At 38.7% G+C, this 16,390-nt stretch overlaps 1 protein-coding gene across 1 annotated transcript in view; it reads right to left on the minus strand.

Annotated features, from left to right (window-relative positions):
* Positions 1 to 16,390, minus strand: part of LOC134753052 (cytochrome P450 4C1-like) — a 31,194-nt gene that overhangs the window by 5,396 nt on the left and 9,408 nt on the right. The window contains exons 2-5 of the mRNA XM_063688814.1: positions 10,616 to 10,705; positions 2,414 to 2,527; positions 1,562 to 1,747; positions 615 to 814 (exon numbers count right to left, since the gene is read on the minus strand). Coding sequence (XP_063544884.1) covers positions 615 to 814; positions 1,562 to 1,747; positions 2,414 to 2,527; positions 10,616 to 10,705 — 590 coding nt within the window. The remainder of the gene's footprint in view (positions 1 to 614; positions 815 to 1,561; positions 1,748 to 2,413; positions 2,528 to 10,615; positions 10,706 to 16,390) is intronic.

Consider the following 16,390-nt stretch of genomic DNA (forward strand, 5'->3'; position numbering starts at 1 on the left):
TTTTCCCCTCGCTATAGCGAGAAAAGTGTAACATCCACAGGCGTTAGATCATCTTCGTCACTGGAATCACTCATTTTTTTTACGATAATACGATATTATAACAGAAAACTCTGGAAGTTGTGTATTTTTACGTGTCGGAGTCGGTGAGAATTTTTTTGTTGACAATATTGACAGTTCTGACGATGCGTTTTGAAATTGCATCGACTCAACATGTGAGTTCAGAATTACATTCAAACATCATTTAAAAAAACAAATGTTTCTTATGGAATTTAAGGTTTATGACTTAAAATCATTAAATAAAGCTTAATTTGGAATTTTTATTAAATTCTCAAACCATTTATTTAATGATAATTAATATCGCACGAACCATTATTATGACCGTTTTACGTTTTGTTATCTGTCAAAGGCTACTTAAACACGCTCCATCCAAGGTCAAATTACTTTCCCCACTAGTAGATAAAATGCGTTTTTCCCCGCTTGTTTTAAAGGATAAAAGACGGCTTTCCGAGCTAGTGAGGGGAAAAATTAGTTATGGACAAACTTAGAAGGACGATTTTCTCTTTACACTTTACACATCTTACACAATCAATTTGATAATGTAGATGAATTATTACCTCCTCTAAAAATGTATATGCACGTTGCAAATGGTGTCGATACTGCTTGTACACCGGCAGGCTCTTGAAGACGATATCCGGGTGCAGCCACGGCTGCATCACGCGCTTGGCCATCACTTGCGTGCATTCATCTATTGCATTCAGAAGATAGTAGTGGTCGGACTGTTTTTGCGTATTAATTGGCATGTTCAAGGCAGTCTCTAAAACAGGATAAGATAGTGAAGGTTAATATTGTCTTCGGTTACCGCGATAGTTACTCGTTAAATAAAACTGTGAAAACGGATACGCGCGCGGGCGAAATATACGCGATATCATCAGTTTTCATAGTTTTATTTCATAGTGAAGGTTATTAGACGGAAACATAAAAAGGACGAATTTATATTATTGAAACTAGCACTTAAACTATCTTAATAAAAGGTGTACCTAAAGTAAGGCCAGCGTAAAGCGTAGGTACCTATACAAACCACGGATTTAGATTAACTGTCACTGAACTGTCAAACTAGAATAACCTTTTTCGCAAAATGGAGGCCGAAATGTTGATATCATCTGTACGGATCACTGTAAAGCTAGCAGTACAGAGATATTTTTATGATTTATTCCTTAAATTGACACTAACAGATAGCCTATACATTTAATTGTACAGGAGGGTAGTCGGTTAGGAAACTGTTTTCTCAGTGTCCGGAAACTCTTTACACACAGACTCTAGTTAGACCTAAAGCAGTGGAAACACAATAAATATCACGAGTGAATGGAACTTCAATCAACAAATGGGCCGCCATCAGTTTGTGAAATACTTTGTATTATGTATTTTGTACGTATAAGTACAGAACAGTGTTGGCAGCAACTCGAGTCTTTTGAGTCTAAGTCGCCCCCTGCCCCCCCCCCCTTTACCTCGAGTATAATATTAATTAGTGCCATAAAAAATAAATATATTTCTAGAATCTTACCGCAAACTGTATCGAACGTGTACGTGGTGATGTATCTCCAGATGGGGAAGTCGCCGCCCCCCGCCTCGGCCCGCAGCATGTCGGCCATGATGGAACTCTTCGCGTCGAACACCGGCATCAGCTGGTTCAGGTTCTTCCGGCTGAAGAAAGCCGCGTTGATTTTGCGACGAGGGTGCCAAATGTTTACTGCAACAGTTTTTAGTCACATGAATATCAAATAAGTTTGCGTTTTTTTTTTGTTGCCTCTCCACAAGGTTATTTTAAGTCCAATAAACCAAATTTGAGGATGATAAAACATTATATTGAGGTCGCCCAAAATGTAATAATTCTGCAATACCTACTAAAATGTATGAAATGAATTTGACCAAAGAAAAAAATCTTACCTTTGGCGCTGAGGCGTTTTAATGATTTTATAAAAAAAGTCCCCATTTAGTTACAACTAAATAAAACATAAACCGGCCATTTTTTTATTGTTGGATTAAAGTATTTTTTTATAAATATACGAGATATCAAATTCTAGAACAGTGTTGAGCGACCAGTAAATTATTAGCAAAACAAGCTTTTATCGTTATTAATTGTCTTATAAACTGAAATAGATGTTATATACTAAAGAAAAAGTGACCAAGCCCTCAGACGGACAGACAGACAGACGAACAGCGGAGTCTTAGTAATAGGGTCCGTTTTTCCCCTTTGGGTACGGAACCCTAAAAAAGAGAACTGGTGACGCAGCGGCCGTGTGTTATATTCCTACACGAACCATTTAGAGCCACTTTTGACACCTATTTAACTCAAAATCTACATATTAAACATTAACATATGAAATTTCGTTAATTTATTAAGATTTGTATTTACCTGGGGCAAATATAGATCCGTTGCCTATTGCGGTTCGTATATACTTTATCAGGAATTCATCTTTGTCCAGGCACGCCCTGGACACAACCTCGATAGCCTTAGGATCTGTCATACCTGTGAAATAACGATTTGTGTGAGAAACTATAACATTTTTCACATGGGTTGGGTACAGTCAGTTGTCATCTCCATACAATTTATAACCATAAAATGCAAAATCGTGTTGATATGTCAGCTGTCACCATACCCAAGCTATGTGAAAAAGAAAGAAAGAAAAAGCATTTATTAGCACAACATAGCAAGACTAAAACTAGAAATAATTAAACAGAATGAGGTTGCGCTAAATGGTCCTTACTCAGCTTGGTGTCACGGTGTGAGCCAACATGGCACACTCCGCGACGCTGATTTTCAGTAAGGCCCAGTAGATGGACTAGTAAACACAATGTAAAAAATAAATAAGGGAAAGCTTAAAAACAATATAGTCATTTTGAGAAAATTTAAAAAGTGACGGAAAACTTCGGTAGGTTCGGAAAATGATGGTAGGGCATCCCCTACCATAATGGCGCTTAAATTTTTAGGTCATTTTCCGTCATTTTTTAAATTTTCCAAAAAACGAGACGACAGAAAGATTCTATGGAATTTCCTAACCAGCTCACAAACCTTCACGAGAATTGGTTAAGAAATGCGACCTGCAGAGAACATCGGACATAGGTACGAAATATTTTTCCCCAAGCTGAAACTTCTGCAGAAATATAGTTCGATGGGGTTAGGGTATTGAAAAAAGTCGGCTAGTTTCTATCCTTCTAATTCCAGTAGTAGACAGACGGACAGACAGAGAGACAGACAAACGGACAGTGGAGTCTTAGGAGTCTTAGTAATAGGGTCCCGTTTTTACCCTTTGGGTATGGAACCCTAAAAAATCAAAAAGTCGGCAAAACTATAACTAAAAGTTTAAAATTAAAATAGTCGCTAAGACTCCACTGTCCGTCTGTCCGTCTGTCCGTCTGTCTGTCTCTCTGTCTGTCCGTCTGTCTGTCACCAGGCTGTATCTCATGAACCGTGATAGCTAGACAGTTGAAATTTGAAATTTTCACATATGATGTATTTCTGTGGCCGCTATAACAACAAATACAAAAAAGTACGGAACCCTCGGTGGGCGAGTCCAACTCGCACTTGGCCGGTTTTTTTATATTGTTACTTCGCATTTAGCCGACCTTCTACAAATACTGGAATTAGACAGATAGAAACTAGCCGGAGTCTTAGGAGTCTTAGTAATAGGGTCCCGTTTTTACACTTTGGGTATGGAACCTTAAAAAAACTAAAAGTCGGCAAAACGTTTAAAATTAAAATAGTTGGCCAGGAACGAAACTCGGCGGGACGGGTTGTTGAGGTATAAAAGACAACCAATCGATGCGTTTTAATGAATTTAATAAGATAACCACTAATGTACTAGAATGCAAAGGGTGAATGAAGAACTTAAATCTAATAATCTTAAACTAAGTGTTGTTAGGCGCCAGGAGGGATTTTCTCAACAGCTGGAACCCTGCCTATCCAATTGCCACCGGCTAGCGACGTAATTTATTATCTCGTAGGTTCTCCCTGCGATCGCTAAATGCCATCAAACAATAACCCGGAACTTGAAGGGCATGTCCAGAAGCTAAAACAATTACACTAATTTAATCTACTGTATGGCGTAGTGCTTAATTACAAGTTCTGATTTTAGCTTAAAACTAACACTTACCCCTTCGCCGTACAAAACACTCACAAATAGCAAAAATGTCTATAAACTACTGCACTGCGTTTTACATTTCATTATGCTCGAAATTGCATGTCATTTATACAATTGCAATTCAATCTCCATTTTGGAGGGTAAACTTAACACATTGCCACCACCGTCTTTACATCGGTGTGAACACATCTAAGAGATGAGCGGGAATGAACTCTCGAACTGACGCGGTTGTTATTTAAACGAAACTGCAATATGAAATGCTAACTTAAAAATAAATAAATGGAAAAAGATACCGGGAGGCGGGGATCGAACGCCCGACCTCTTGCACTCATGTCGGGTCCTCATACCGCTGGTCCAGTTAGCCATTAAGCGAGTTGCCGAATGATGCCGTGACTATCTACTAGCCATATAGCTATATGAGAGTCATTGAAGAATCGACCTTATATCGATTTGTTAGAGTGCAAACTCCAGAACGAATAATTTAATCATTATATATGCCCTCTCCCTCTTTAAAAAAAAACTTTTTTTTTTTTACGTTTTGAAGTCTTTCGCATGCCACACTCCTATATCTTTACCATATGCATTATTTAGACGATACACGTTCTCTGATAACTTTGCAGTAATAACGGCCCTTTCAAATTTAGGAGCTAGCTTTGCCTTGAACTTTTTCTGAGCGCTCGACAGAAACTTTGTCCTACGTAATACAACATCTCCCACCTTAAACTCACTCCGCCTTCTAGTTTTGTTGTAATGACCTGTACTGCTTTCATGTGCCTTTTTTAACCGTTCCCGCACTTCTACGAATACTCTGTGCCTGTGTTCCAGTTCATTTATGTAATTCGTTACATCTGGGTGTGGTGGCATATTGTCTGTGTCTGATTCATTTCCTAAGTCAACTGTGTAGGGGTTGGGAACTGCCGTTTCGCGGCCGTAGAATAGGTAAGAGGGAGTGTATGTCGTAGTTTCATGCCTAGCCGTCCTAATGGCATTGCCGAATTCCTGTAAATGTACATCCCACTCGTTGTGCTTTTTTGCTGTAGTAAATGATGCAATCATAGTCCCTATGACTCTATTCACGCGTTCTGTGGGATTTGCTTGGGGATGATAGTTTGGGGTATACCATATCCTTGAATTATATTTAACTGCCAGATCTTTAAATAAATGAGAAACAAATTGCTTGCCATTATCACAGATTAGAGCTTGAGGTGCTCCAAATAACAGAAACTGATCCTCCAGGATCTCACATATTTTTTCAACCTTTCCGGTTCTCAAAGGAAAGAGAAGTGTAAATTTGCTGAACCAGCACGTGAGAACAAGTAGCATTGTGTTACATCTCTTACTTTTTGGAAATGGACCCATCAGATCTAAAGAGACTATTTGCCAAGGCTCTGTAGCGTCTCTGTGCTGGCCCATTAAACCATAGGGTACTTGTTGGGATACTTTATATTTTGCGCAAGTCTCACAGTTACCTACATAGGTTTTGACATCTTGTAACATATTCGGCCAGAAGTATTTTTGTTTGATTTTAAAGTATGTTTTACGAACTCCAAGATGACCCGCTGTAGGCTTGTCATGACATTCGTGAAATACTTCTTTCCGTAAGGCTTCTGGCACCACAAGTTTCCACGCACTTGACTTTGGGTACAACTTTAAACTCATTTTCTTAAATAATCGCCCCTCAGCTACTTTCCAATCTGATGCTTCCGTCTTGTCAGTAACCTCTTTCACTTTATCTCTATACCATTGATCTTTATGATTATCAAGTATCTGTATATTATTTATTTCCGATATTACCTTGGATCGTGATAACGCATCTGGAACAGTGTGACTCTTACCTGGCCTGTGAATGATGTCAAAACTAAACTGTTGTAGCTTCATGGCCCATCTCGCTAGCCTACCGTGAGGGTCTTTCATTTTGTGCAACCACTGCAATGCACTATGATCAGTTACGACCGTAAAATGTGTGCCGTCGATATATGGCCTGAACTTGTCGACTGCATACACCACACTCAATAACTCTCTCTCAGACGTAGAGTACCGACATTCTTGGTCCGAAAGCTTTCTGCTCAAATACGCTACAGGTTGTTCTACTTCTCCGTCTTTTTGACACAATATCGCTCCAACGCCCGTGTTTGAGGCGTCACACTGTATAATAAATGGCTTAGAATAGTCCGGGCATGTCATTACTGGCGTTGTCGTAAGTAATGTTTTCAACTTGACGAATGCTGAGTCGGCCTCATCATTCCAATCTAGGAGCTTTCTCTTATTGCCTTTTGTTAAGTCGTGAAGCGGCGCTGCTATCGTCGAAAAGTCCTGTACAAACCGTCTGTACCAACTCGCTAGGCCAATAAATCGCTTTAGTTCTCTAAAAGTTTTTGGCCTTTGGAAGTTCAATATTGCCGAGACCTTATCAGGATCTGTCCTCAATCCATCCTTGTCTATCACATAGCCTAGGAATCGTAAACTAGACCGAGCAAACTTACATTTTTCAACGTTAATTGTTAACTTGGCCCTTTGTAAGGTGGTCATTACCTTCCTCAACAGAGTTAAATGTTCCTCAAAGTCTGCTGAGCACACCACTATGTCGTCCAAGTAAGACCACACTTTATCTTCATTAGAGCAAAAAAGAATATCCATAAGTCGTTGTTGAGTTTGAGAAGCATTCACCAGGCCAAATGGCATTACTTTGAATTGGAATAGGCCCCTCCCGGCTATGGCGAATGCAGTTTTCTCCTTACTTTCTTCTGACAGAGGTATTTGCCAGAAGGCTGACTTCAAATCGATAGTACTTAGATACTTCGCATTCCGAAGGCTATCTAGGATATTAGTTACTCGTGGCAGCGGATATGTATCCCTCTTTGTCACCTTGTTTAATTGCCTGCTATCTAAGCATAACCTGTTCTCCCCGTTAGGTTTTTTAACAATTAGCACAGGCGAACACCATGCACTGACCGACGGCTCGACTACGTCCTTAGAGAGCATATCATCCAACTCCCTTTCAATTTCTTTTTTTATTACCGGAGAAAAATTGTACTGCTTTTGGTGGATTGGCTTTGCTTCGCCAGTGTCTATTGTGTGGCTTAACATATCCGTCCTTCCCAGATTACCCGTCCCGATTGTACGTTTCATCTCATCTATGATATCCGCCAATTGTGCTTGCTGATGTTCTTCCAAGCATTCTCTGGAAATCACCGCACTATCCCTTAGAGTCAAAGTGTCTATAGCAGTCTGATCTGTCCTCAGTTCACTTCTAAATTTTATTGCGATACCAAATTGAATGAAAAAATCTCTACCTAGTATCAGATTTTGTTTCAAAGTAGGCATAACTAAAATCGGAATGACTTTGTACTGATTATCAAACTTGCATGGAACATGAAATATCTGAGTGATTTCATGATTCTCTCCACCTGCTGCGGAAGCCTGCATACTTGTAACCTTAATGGGTCTTAGTCCTAGAGAACTTAAAATTTCTGCATAAATCTCGTTAACTACTGTACGAGTTGCACCACCATCTAACAAGCCAATCAATTGCACTTGCAAGACATCCACATATACGTACGTCCTGTTATCATTATCCTTATTGACTAACACTGGACACAGTTCATTATCTCCCCGCGAGAAAAAATTTCTGACCACTACCAACCATTCCTGCCACTCTGTATCTTTATCATGGGGTAAGCTTACTGGGCAGGTTTTGAAACTTCCCCCGGAGCGTTTCCCTTAGTGCACTTACAATCCTTTGATGTGGTTCCAAAACGCCCACAACGGTAACAAAATAAGCGCTGTCTTGGTATAGTGCAATCTCTAAACAAATGCCCCGCCTCACGGCAGTTCCAACACCTCCTTTGAGACACCGGTTCCTTCTTTGTTTCTGTCATATGAACCAGTTCACTGATCTCCGTAGCCCCCGAAGCAACCTGTGGTAGCTTATAAGCTAAGTCTGGCTCAAGCAAGTTTTTAACTGTCTGCGGTTCCTTAAAATTGTCGCAATTTATTTTTGTCCGCTCTACCACCCGCAACACATTAAACAAATCCATAAGCGACGAAAATTCATCCCTACATACAGCTCTTTGATAGTATGGTTGAATGTTACGTAGTATTATCATAATTTTTTCTTTTTCTGTTATCTTTGTTGGTAGCCTGTTAAACATATTTTGCATTATTGAAATGTAAATAACTACCGATTCATCCCTACCCTGAGTTCTCGCTTTAATTTCCGTCAACAACTCCTCCTGATAGAACGGTGGCTGGAATGTACGCTTAAGGAGGATCACTAATTCTTCCCAACAAGTGGCATACTCCTTGTTGGCCCTATACCATATCAACGCGTCGCCTTCGAAAAAGTCTATCGCACACCTCCATAGATCCTCATCAGACGCATTTCTTGCTTCCTTAAGTTCAGTGACCCGCTCAATAAAGGCATTAACGCTCGAAGTATTGCCCCCTGAAAATTTTATTCCCCATTTAACGATTGGTACAAGCTTACGCGTGGAGAAGTCATCATCCACTGTAGACGTTCGTGTGAGTCTATCTTTATTACCCCCTACTTTTCCCGACTGACCTACCCTAATGTCGTTACTCCTAGTACCACAAGGTTCATCTTTCTTTTGTTTAGATGTTCCTACATCCCTGGGCCTTGACGTGTCATCTCTATCGCTGTCTAACTTCCCTATAATCTGCTGACCTAAATTTCCTAATGTCTCCTGTAGTACTTTCTTGTCCTCCTCAGTTAAGTCTTCATTTTCTGACAAGTCGTCCTGCTCCTCCAACTTACCTATGAGGTCGTATGCTTTTTGCGTTAATTCTGCCTGAAGAGCATTTTCAGCTTCTGTACCAGTCGATACGAGACTTAACCTATTAATAACGTGGTATAATCTTGATACCAACCTTTTAAATAAATTTCGGTCAGGCTTACCCACGACTTCTGCTATATAATTGCTCAAAACAGTTAATTTCGAAGCACATGTATGTAACTCTGTGCTTAATGTATCACTGACCCCTAACACTGGCTTACTAGCCGACCCCGACACTACCGATGTATCACTTAACATAAGTTCTTTTAGAAGCTTCTTCAATACTGGTACTGTGCTTTTAATGGTAACACCACGGCTCGCAAGTTCGAATTCCAGCTCATCTTTTAATAAAAAATTGGGATCCATGTTCACTAATTATTATTATTATTATTATTTACAAAATATTTATTTCTACAAACTACAACTCTTCGTTATCGCCTAAATAATAACACTAGCAAAAAAAACTATAACCCGATACACCAAAAACGTTACCGTACTAAGCGTCACAGTTCTCCAATTTTACTATGCTTATAATACCATAAATCCTATACTAAAACGTAATTTTAATTGAACACCTCTTCACATATGTTATTTGCAACCAAAAACACATTAAACAATATATATATATGTTAGAAAGCTTTTAAGAACTATTATAAATACAAATACAGGTGTAAAATTTAACACTAACTAACGCCACCTCAACCCGTGTCTTGTTTTTTTCGTTAGGCGCCAATTTGTTACGGGTTGTTGAGGTATAAAAGACAACCAATCGATGCGTTTTAATGAATTTAATAAGATAACCACTAATGTACTAGAATGCAAAGGGTGAATGAAGAACTTAAATCTAATAATCTTAAACTAAGTGTTGTTAGGCGCCAGGAGGGATTTTCTCAACAGCTGGAACCCTGCCTATCCAATTGCCACCGGCTAGCGACGTAATTTATTATCTCGTAGGTTCTCCCTGCGATCGCTAAATGCCATCAAACAATAACCCGGAACTTGAAGGGCATGTCCAGAAGCTAAAACAATTACACTAATTTAATCTACTGTATGGCGTAGTGCTTAATTACAAGTTCTGATTTTAGCTTAAAACTAACACTTACCCCTTCGCCGTACAAAACACTCACAAATAGCAAAAATGTCTATAAACTACTGCACTGCGTTTTACATTTCATTATGCTCGAAATTGCATGTCATTTATACAATTGCAATTCAATCTCCATTTTGGAGGGTAAACTTAACACATTGCCACCACCGTCTTTACATCGGTGTGAACACATCTAAGAGATGAGCGGGAATGAACTCTCGAACTGACGCGGTTGTTATTTAAACGAAACTGCAATATGAAATGCTAACTTAAAAATAAATAAATGGAAAAAGATACCGGGAGGCGGGGATCGAACGCCCGACCTCTTGCACTCATGTCGGGTCCTCATACCGCTGGTCCAGCTAGCCATTAAGCGAGTTGCCGAATGATGCCGTGACTATCTACTAGCCATATAGCTATATGAGAGTCATTGAAGAATCGACCTTATATCGATTTGTTAGAGTGCAAACTCCAGAACGAATAATTTAATCATTATAACATCTTTTCAAAACGTTACATCCTATAATTAACATGCATTAAATAAATAAAATATATATGCGATACAGTAAAGAGTTAATTTTAAATATTATACTTACCAATTAACAGCCTATTGGCCAACCAAAAACTTGTAAGGCCATCGTGTTCATTTGATGTTCGACCTAGGTTTTGTAACGCTTGCATAATATCTGAAAACAAAAGGAAAATGCGTTGTACAATCAGTTGTTAATATTTAGATATACATCGAAAGAAACATAACCCATAGACTTTAATATAAACTTTATTAATAAAAATAATTAATGCAAAAAAGTAAAACTAAATTACAATAAATACAATATTACCCCCCACTCTGATTATTCCCCGGACCAAATGTGCCAAAAATACTGGCGGCATTACCTCGCTGAATGGCCAGGGATATCTTTTGGACGAGAAAAGAACCAGAGCGAGGGTCGCCGCCCCTTTCCCTTAAGCGTCGCCCTATATCCTTAATAAAGGCTTTGGCCTCGGCACACCAAGGCCCAGCCGTCTCGACGGCAACCGGGACAAAATCGTACACCTGTTCAAGGTTCGCGTACTTGCTGTGCTTGAACCTAGCAGCACTTTCAGCCGCTGCACCTGCCTTACAACTTATGGATGACTCACGTTAGACCGGGCCGTGACGGGGCCGGAGCTTCCGGCGCTTACTTTTCTATGACATGACAGGTGATCACGTGATGCTTTCTATAGAAAACGAAGCGCCGGAAGCTCCGGCCCGCTCACGGCCCGGTCTAACGTGAGTCATCCTTTATGGTTGTCAGTTAGATAGAACCAATGTGGAACCAATATAATTTTTGGGTCTTGAACCTAAAGGTGAGAAAAATGTGCGGATCGCCACCACACTCACGCTCGAAGCCGATCCATGCGCAAATGAAAAAAGGGTTTAAATAGAAATAAAAATAAAAATAGAATTTATTTGCCATTAAATGTGGTATACAATGGTGTTACATTATTATTTATACATACACATTTAGACTTAAAAGCCATGCAAATTGAAAACTTATCCTAAATTTAAGTTTAATTGACATCATTATTTTAATCAAATTTCAAAACATGCATTATTAACCTAGTTATAAAGCCATTAGTTATTAACGTGGACTGTTACTAACAAATTATGAAGTGACAGTTAATTAACTAAAAATTCCTTCAGACTGTAGTAACATATATAAATAATGATCGCAAATACGAATAATATTTTTGTGTCTTATTTGATACAAAACGAAGAACAAAAGTGCATTCTTTTGTATTCACGCAATATAGTTCCCGTGATCGACCGAATTTGACAGCAATTAATATGAAAAGGTTTAAGAAATTTAAGAAGCTGCTGAAACTATAGTTTTAGAAAAAATACCATACGACGTCTACGACATGTTTTTATATAGGTATTATTTATTTATATAATGTTTCTCTGTAACCGTTAAAAACTTCGCAAAATTTTATTTTATGAGAACTTTCGACTTCACTGCTGATTGATGTTGATCAGTTCGCTAATCGTGGATGATGCAAATTCATGATATTTACTGAGACACCCCCACTCGCTTGGGTGCAATTCTGCTTAAACGTAAGCCACAAAACCAATGCAAAAAATTATATAAATTTTTGTCATCCATGTCAATATATCCGTGTTTTAGATGCGTGACCTTAGAAAACCGGTTATTAATAATTACATACCATTTTATTTCGCTACATTTATTCTAGGTAAATGAAAAGAAAGAAGAAAAAAGTCTGGGAAACCAATTTTGTCAGTAACCGTAATAAAAAAACTATACTTAATCATCGTGTTTTGGGGTTATAAATTATAAATATTATAATACTAACATAAAAAAGTATTATGATTCTCACTGGCAACGAATCTAGCCAAACTATAGGTATGGTAAGAAATTTAATATTAGTACCATTTCGTACCTTGTCACAGTGACAATAGTATGAGGTCCCTAGCGACTTTCATATTGATTGTCACTGTGACAAGGCACGATATGGTACTGAAATTAAATAAAACTGTACTATCCCAGTGATTAGCCAATCAGGCCCCTGATTCACCACGGTGACAATTCGCCGTACATTGCTGGTCCAATAGAATAGGTAAATAATGACGCTAAAAGCCGTCGATACTCATCTATCCACAAAAGGGATAGACTTCGAGCAACACCGGCTTCCGACACGTCGTCGGAAGGGAGGAGCCTTGCGATATCATACCGTACAAATCATTCTGCCATTTTTTGCGGGGAGAAACCTGCATACAGGCGCACTTCTCACTCACTACATACAAAATAAAATCTGTAATGACAACACAAATACATAGAAAATGACACACGTCAAACACAAATCTTGCACACCTCGATCTCTTTTTGTGTAAGGACGAGTCACAACACGCACCGCCATAGCAGTTGTGCCTATGCTTCAGCAGAGGGTAAATAGTACAGTCGCCATCAGATATATCGGAGCGGTCAAGGTGCTCACAAATATCTGAGCACGCCTCTGTTGTCAAGACGTTAGAGTGCTTGTTCAGATATTGTGAACACCTTGGCCGCTCCGATATATCTGATGGCGACTGTACGAATGCCGTTTCCCTTCCGTGTTGCTCGAAGTTTAGAGGAACGTAGTTGGGTGAGAAAAAGGTACCGTTGACGGGTAGACTTAGACTGATTTATTAAATCATAATCAAGTGTTTTATACATCTCTAATCTACGGCGGTACAGATATTATCTCAATCCAGTCAGCGCGTGCTCTAACCTATACTAAGTTATCGACACGCGCCGATAATATTTTGCTGACCGCCATACTGTTAGTGTCAGGCGTCAATTATCAGGCTTACCGCTTTTTAATGTAGAGATCTCGAAAACACCAGTGTAACGTGACGTAACATTCGTTAGGGTTTATTTTGGAGTGAAGGTGTTAGAAGAAGGTGTTAGAGGAAGCGCTGGTGGCCTAGCGGTAAGACCGTGCGACTTTCAATCCGGAGGTCACGGGTTCAAACCCCGGCTCGTACCAATGAGTTTTTCGGAACTTAATATGTACGAAATATCATTTGATACTTACCAGTCGCTTTTCGGTGAAGGAAAACATCGTGAGGAAACCGGACTGATCCTAACAAGGCCTAGTTACCCCTCTGGGTTGGAAGACTTGGAAGGTCAGATGGCAGACGCTTTCGTAAAAACTGGTGCCTACGTCAATTCTTAGGATTAGTTGTCAAGCGGACCCCAGGCTCCCAGGAGCCGTGGCAAAATGCCGGGATAACGCGAGGAAGAAGAAGGAGGAAGGTGTTAGAAGAATTTAAAACAGGCCCATGACGCATAAGCCTATGACTATTTATTGCAACTAAAATGCAGCGGCGGGCCGGCTCATCATAGGTACATATAGGTATGCATGTATGTGCGTATAGCTAATCAAATTTCGACAACAACCTATGCACAAGCACAATGATAAAGATAAAGATAAAAGACATTTATTCGTGACGATCACAACACAAGTACGAACATGTACAGACAACAACAGCAAGAAAAGAAGAGATCATCAAGTGTGCATCACGAAATGGACCCAACTCAGCATAATGCTAGCTATAAAGCCAGCGCGTCTTCCGTAGGGCCCATGGGCCAATCAGAGACGTCACGTATAGGTACCGGTTTCTTTAGCCGGTTTCGCGTATGATAAGTGAAGTGAGCGATTTTAATATTTTTTCAATAATTTATTACAGCACCAGCAGCAAAAAACCAGTTTTCTAATACGATTTATTATGTTAAATGCCGGCATTAATTCTCTTTTTCTTGATTAATGAATTCACGTTTTGACTATGACGTATATTTACATTCACGAGTAAACGAGTTTTAATGTAAATGCAGAAGTATCTTTTTATTATAGAGCGAAGTTCATACATGATGTAATAGTTACCAAGGGGTCGTAGGTGAATGAATCAAAATATAGTTTGGTTTGGAGTTTGGAGCTATCTGGTTGAGTAATATCTCCGGTGTTGCAGGCGTCCTTAGGCTACGGTAACTGTTTACCATCAGGCGGGCCGTATGCTTATTGCCACCGACGTGGTATAAAAAATTGTGGGTTGTACACTACGAAAACCTAAGTAGTATAATTTTTTTTTTTATAATCCACCAACATTAATGTTCACGGCCGTTAAATATAGTTAAAAATAATAAATACTTCCTAAAAATAATAAAAAATCCTTAAAAATCAGGCGAAAATGTTATCAAGCATTATTTATTTCACGTTTTATTCCTTTTTTATGATATGCAAGTAAAATCTACGTATTTTAGCGTAATATTAATATACATTTTAAAAATTCAATAAAAAAAATTGGCATTTTAGGTATCCACCACATTTTAATACAAATCCATACCAAAATCATATAGAAAGTTTAGAATTGTAACTATTTAACTTCAAACTACTCTATTACTCTCTTCAATAACCACTTTTGTTTATTTCCAGTCGTCGTCATGTTTGTTGATTCGGGCTGCAAGTCTCAAAACTGATTTTTACAACAATGTCTTCACCACAAAATTTCTATACTCTGGCACAGCCATTTTGTCAGTAAAAAAGGCGGCAAATTTAAAAACTGTAGGCGCGAAGGATTGATCTCCCGTAGAAAATTTGAATTTCGCGCCTTTTTCTCCTGACCAGTTGGGTGTGTTTGAGTATAATATAATAATATTTTCGCCAAAAAAAACCGCCTGCTTTGGGTACTTACAACTTTTTTTGCTACGTTCCTGAACCGGAATGCGGTGGATTCAAAATTATAGGTTCTTAAAATTTTCTTTAAGTTTCGTACCTGTACAAAAAAAGACTGATTTTGAGTTATTTTTGCAAAAATATCGTAGGGCTCTCGGGCTAGTGAAGCATAGGTAGTAAGTATGGATGGTATAGAAAGGATGCCAATCTCTTATGGCAGAATTGTTGCAAAACAGACCGCTTTCAGCTTTAAATAATAGTGCCTAATCTCTCCGGTGGCACTAGTTAGGCTCTGGGACATGAGTATAACATGAACCATATAAGGCAACAAATAACCGGACCAAATTACGTTGGTTATTTTTGGTAGTATTTCGGTGTATGGTGGCGCCGCCTAATTACTGTTTTTTGATGGACACTTTTCATACATAGAGATTTGGCTCCTTTATATTAGACCTGTACCAATAACTTCTGAGGTTATAAGAATATTAATGTTGCTTATTTTTTATATATAGTTTCCAGACCATATACTAAACCTAAAAATAATATTTTGTGTCATCCTAGGTATTTGCTTAGGTAGAAATTTAGGTATTTCTTTTTTCAATCAGCATTCTGTAAAAAAAATATTCGAGACGAAATTCTTTGTTTCCCTGTAAAGGCAAAGTGGCTTCCGACGTACACACGCATTTTGTGTCATTTTCATCCACGGGTATAATGGCATTTAATAAATACCTAATATTGATCCTAAAACGCCTAAAAAAATATTAGAGTCGGTAAGTGAAGTGTTGTACTTTACAGAACATTGTTATATGTTATTCAAACAAATCTGTGTCAAATTCATCCACCGCTTTTATTTAAAAAAAAATTTTTTCTAATTAACACCCTGTATCTGCCACAAAAAAAAAATCATATTATTAAGTTTACGTCTACAATATTATAATACCACATTGAGACATCATTCATAATTTGGGTCATTTTGATCCACGGTTTTTTTACTATCTGGCAAAATAAAACTCAATTGAGCAAGAAGGGCGTGCGCGGGGAAGGGTACCTACGCGGGTGGGGTGCTTATTATACTTGCCGCAATATCAGCTGGCGACTGAGATCTTAATACTATCTCCTTTACCCTTGTTAAGACCAACCAAGAGATGGCATTATGAGCT

The sequence above is a fragment of the Cydia strobilella genome, chromosome 26 (genome assembly GCF_947568885.1).
Source record: "Cydia strobilella chromosome 26, ilCydStro3.1, whole genome shotgun sequence".
NCBI lineage: Eukaryota > Metazoa > Arthropoda > Insecta > Lepidoptera > Tortricidae > Cydia > Cydia strobilella.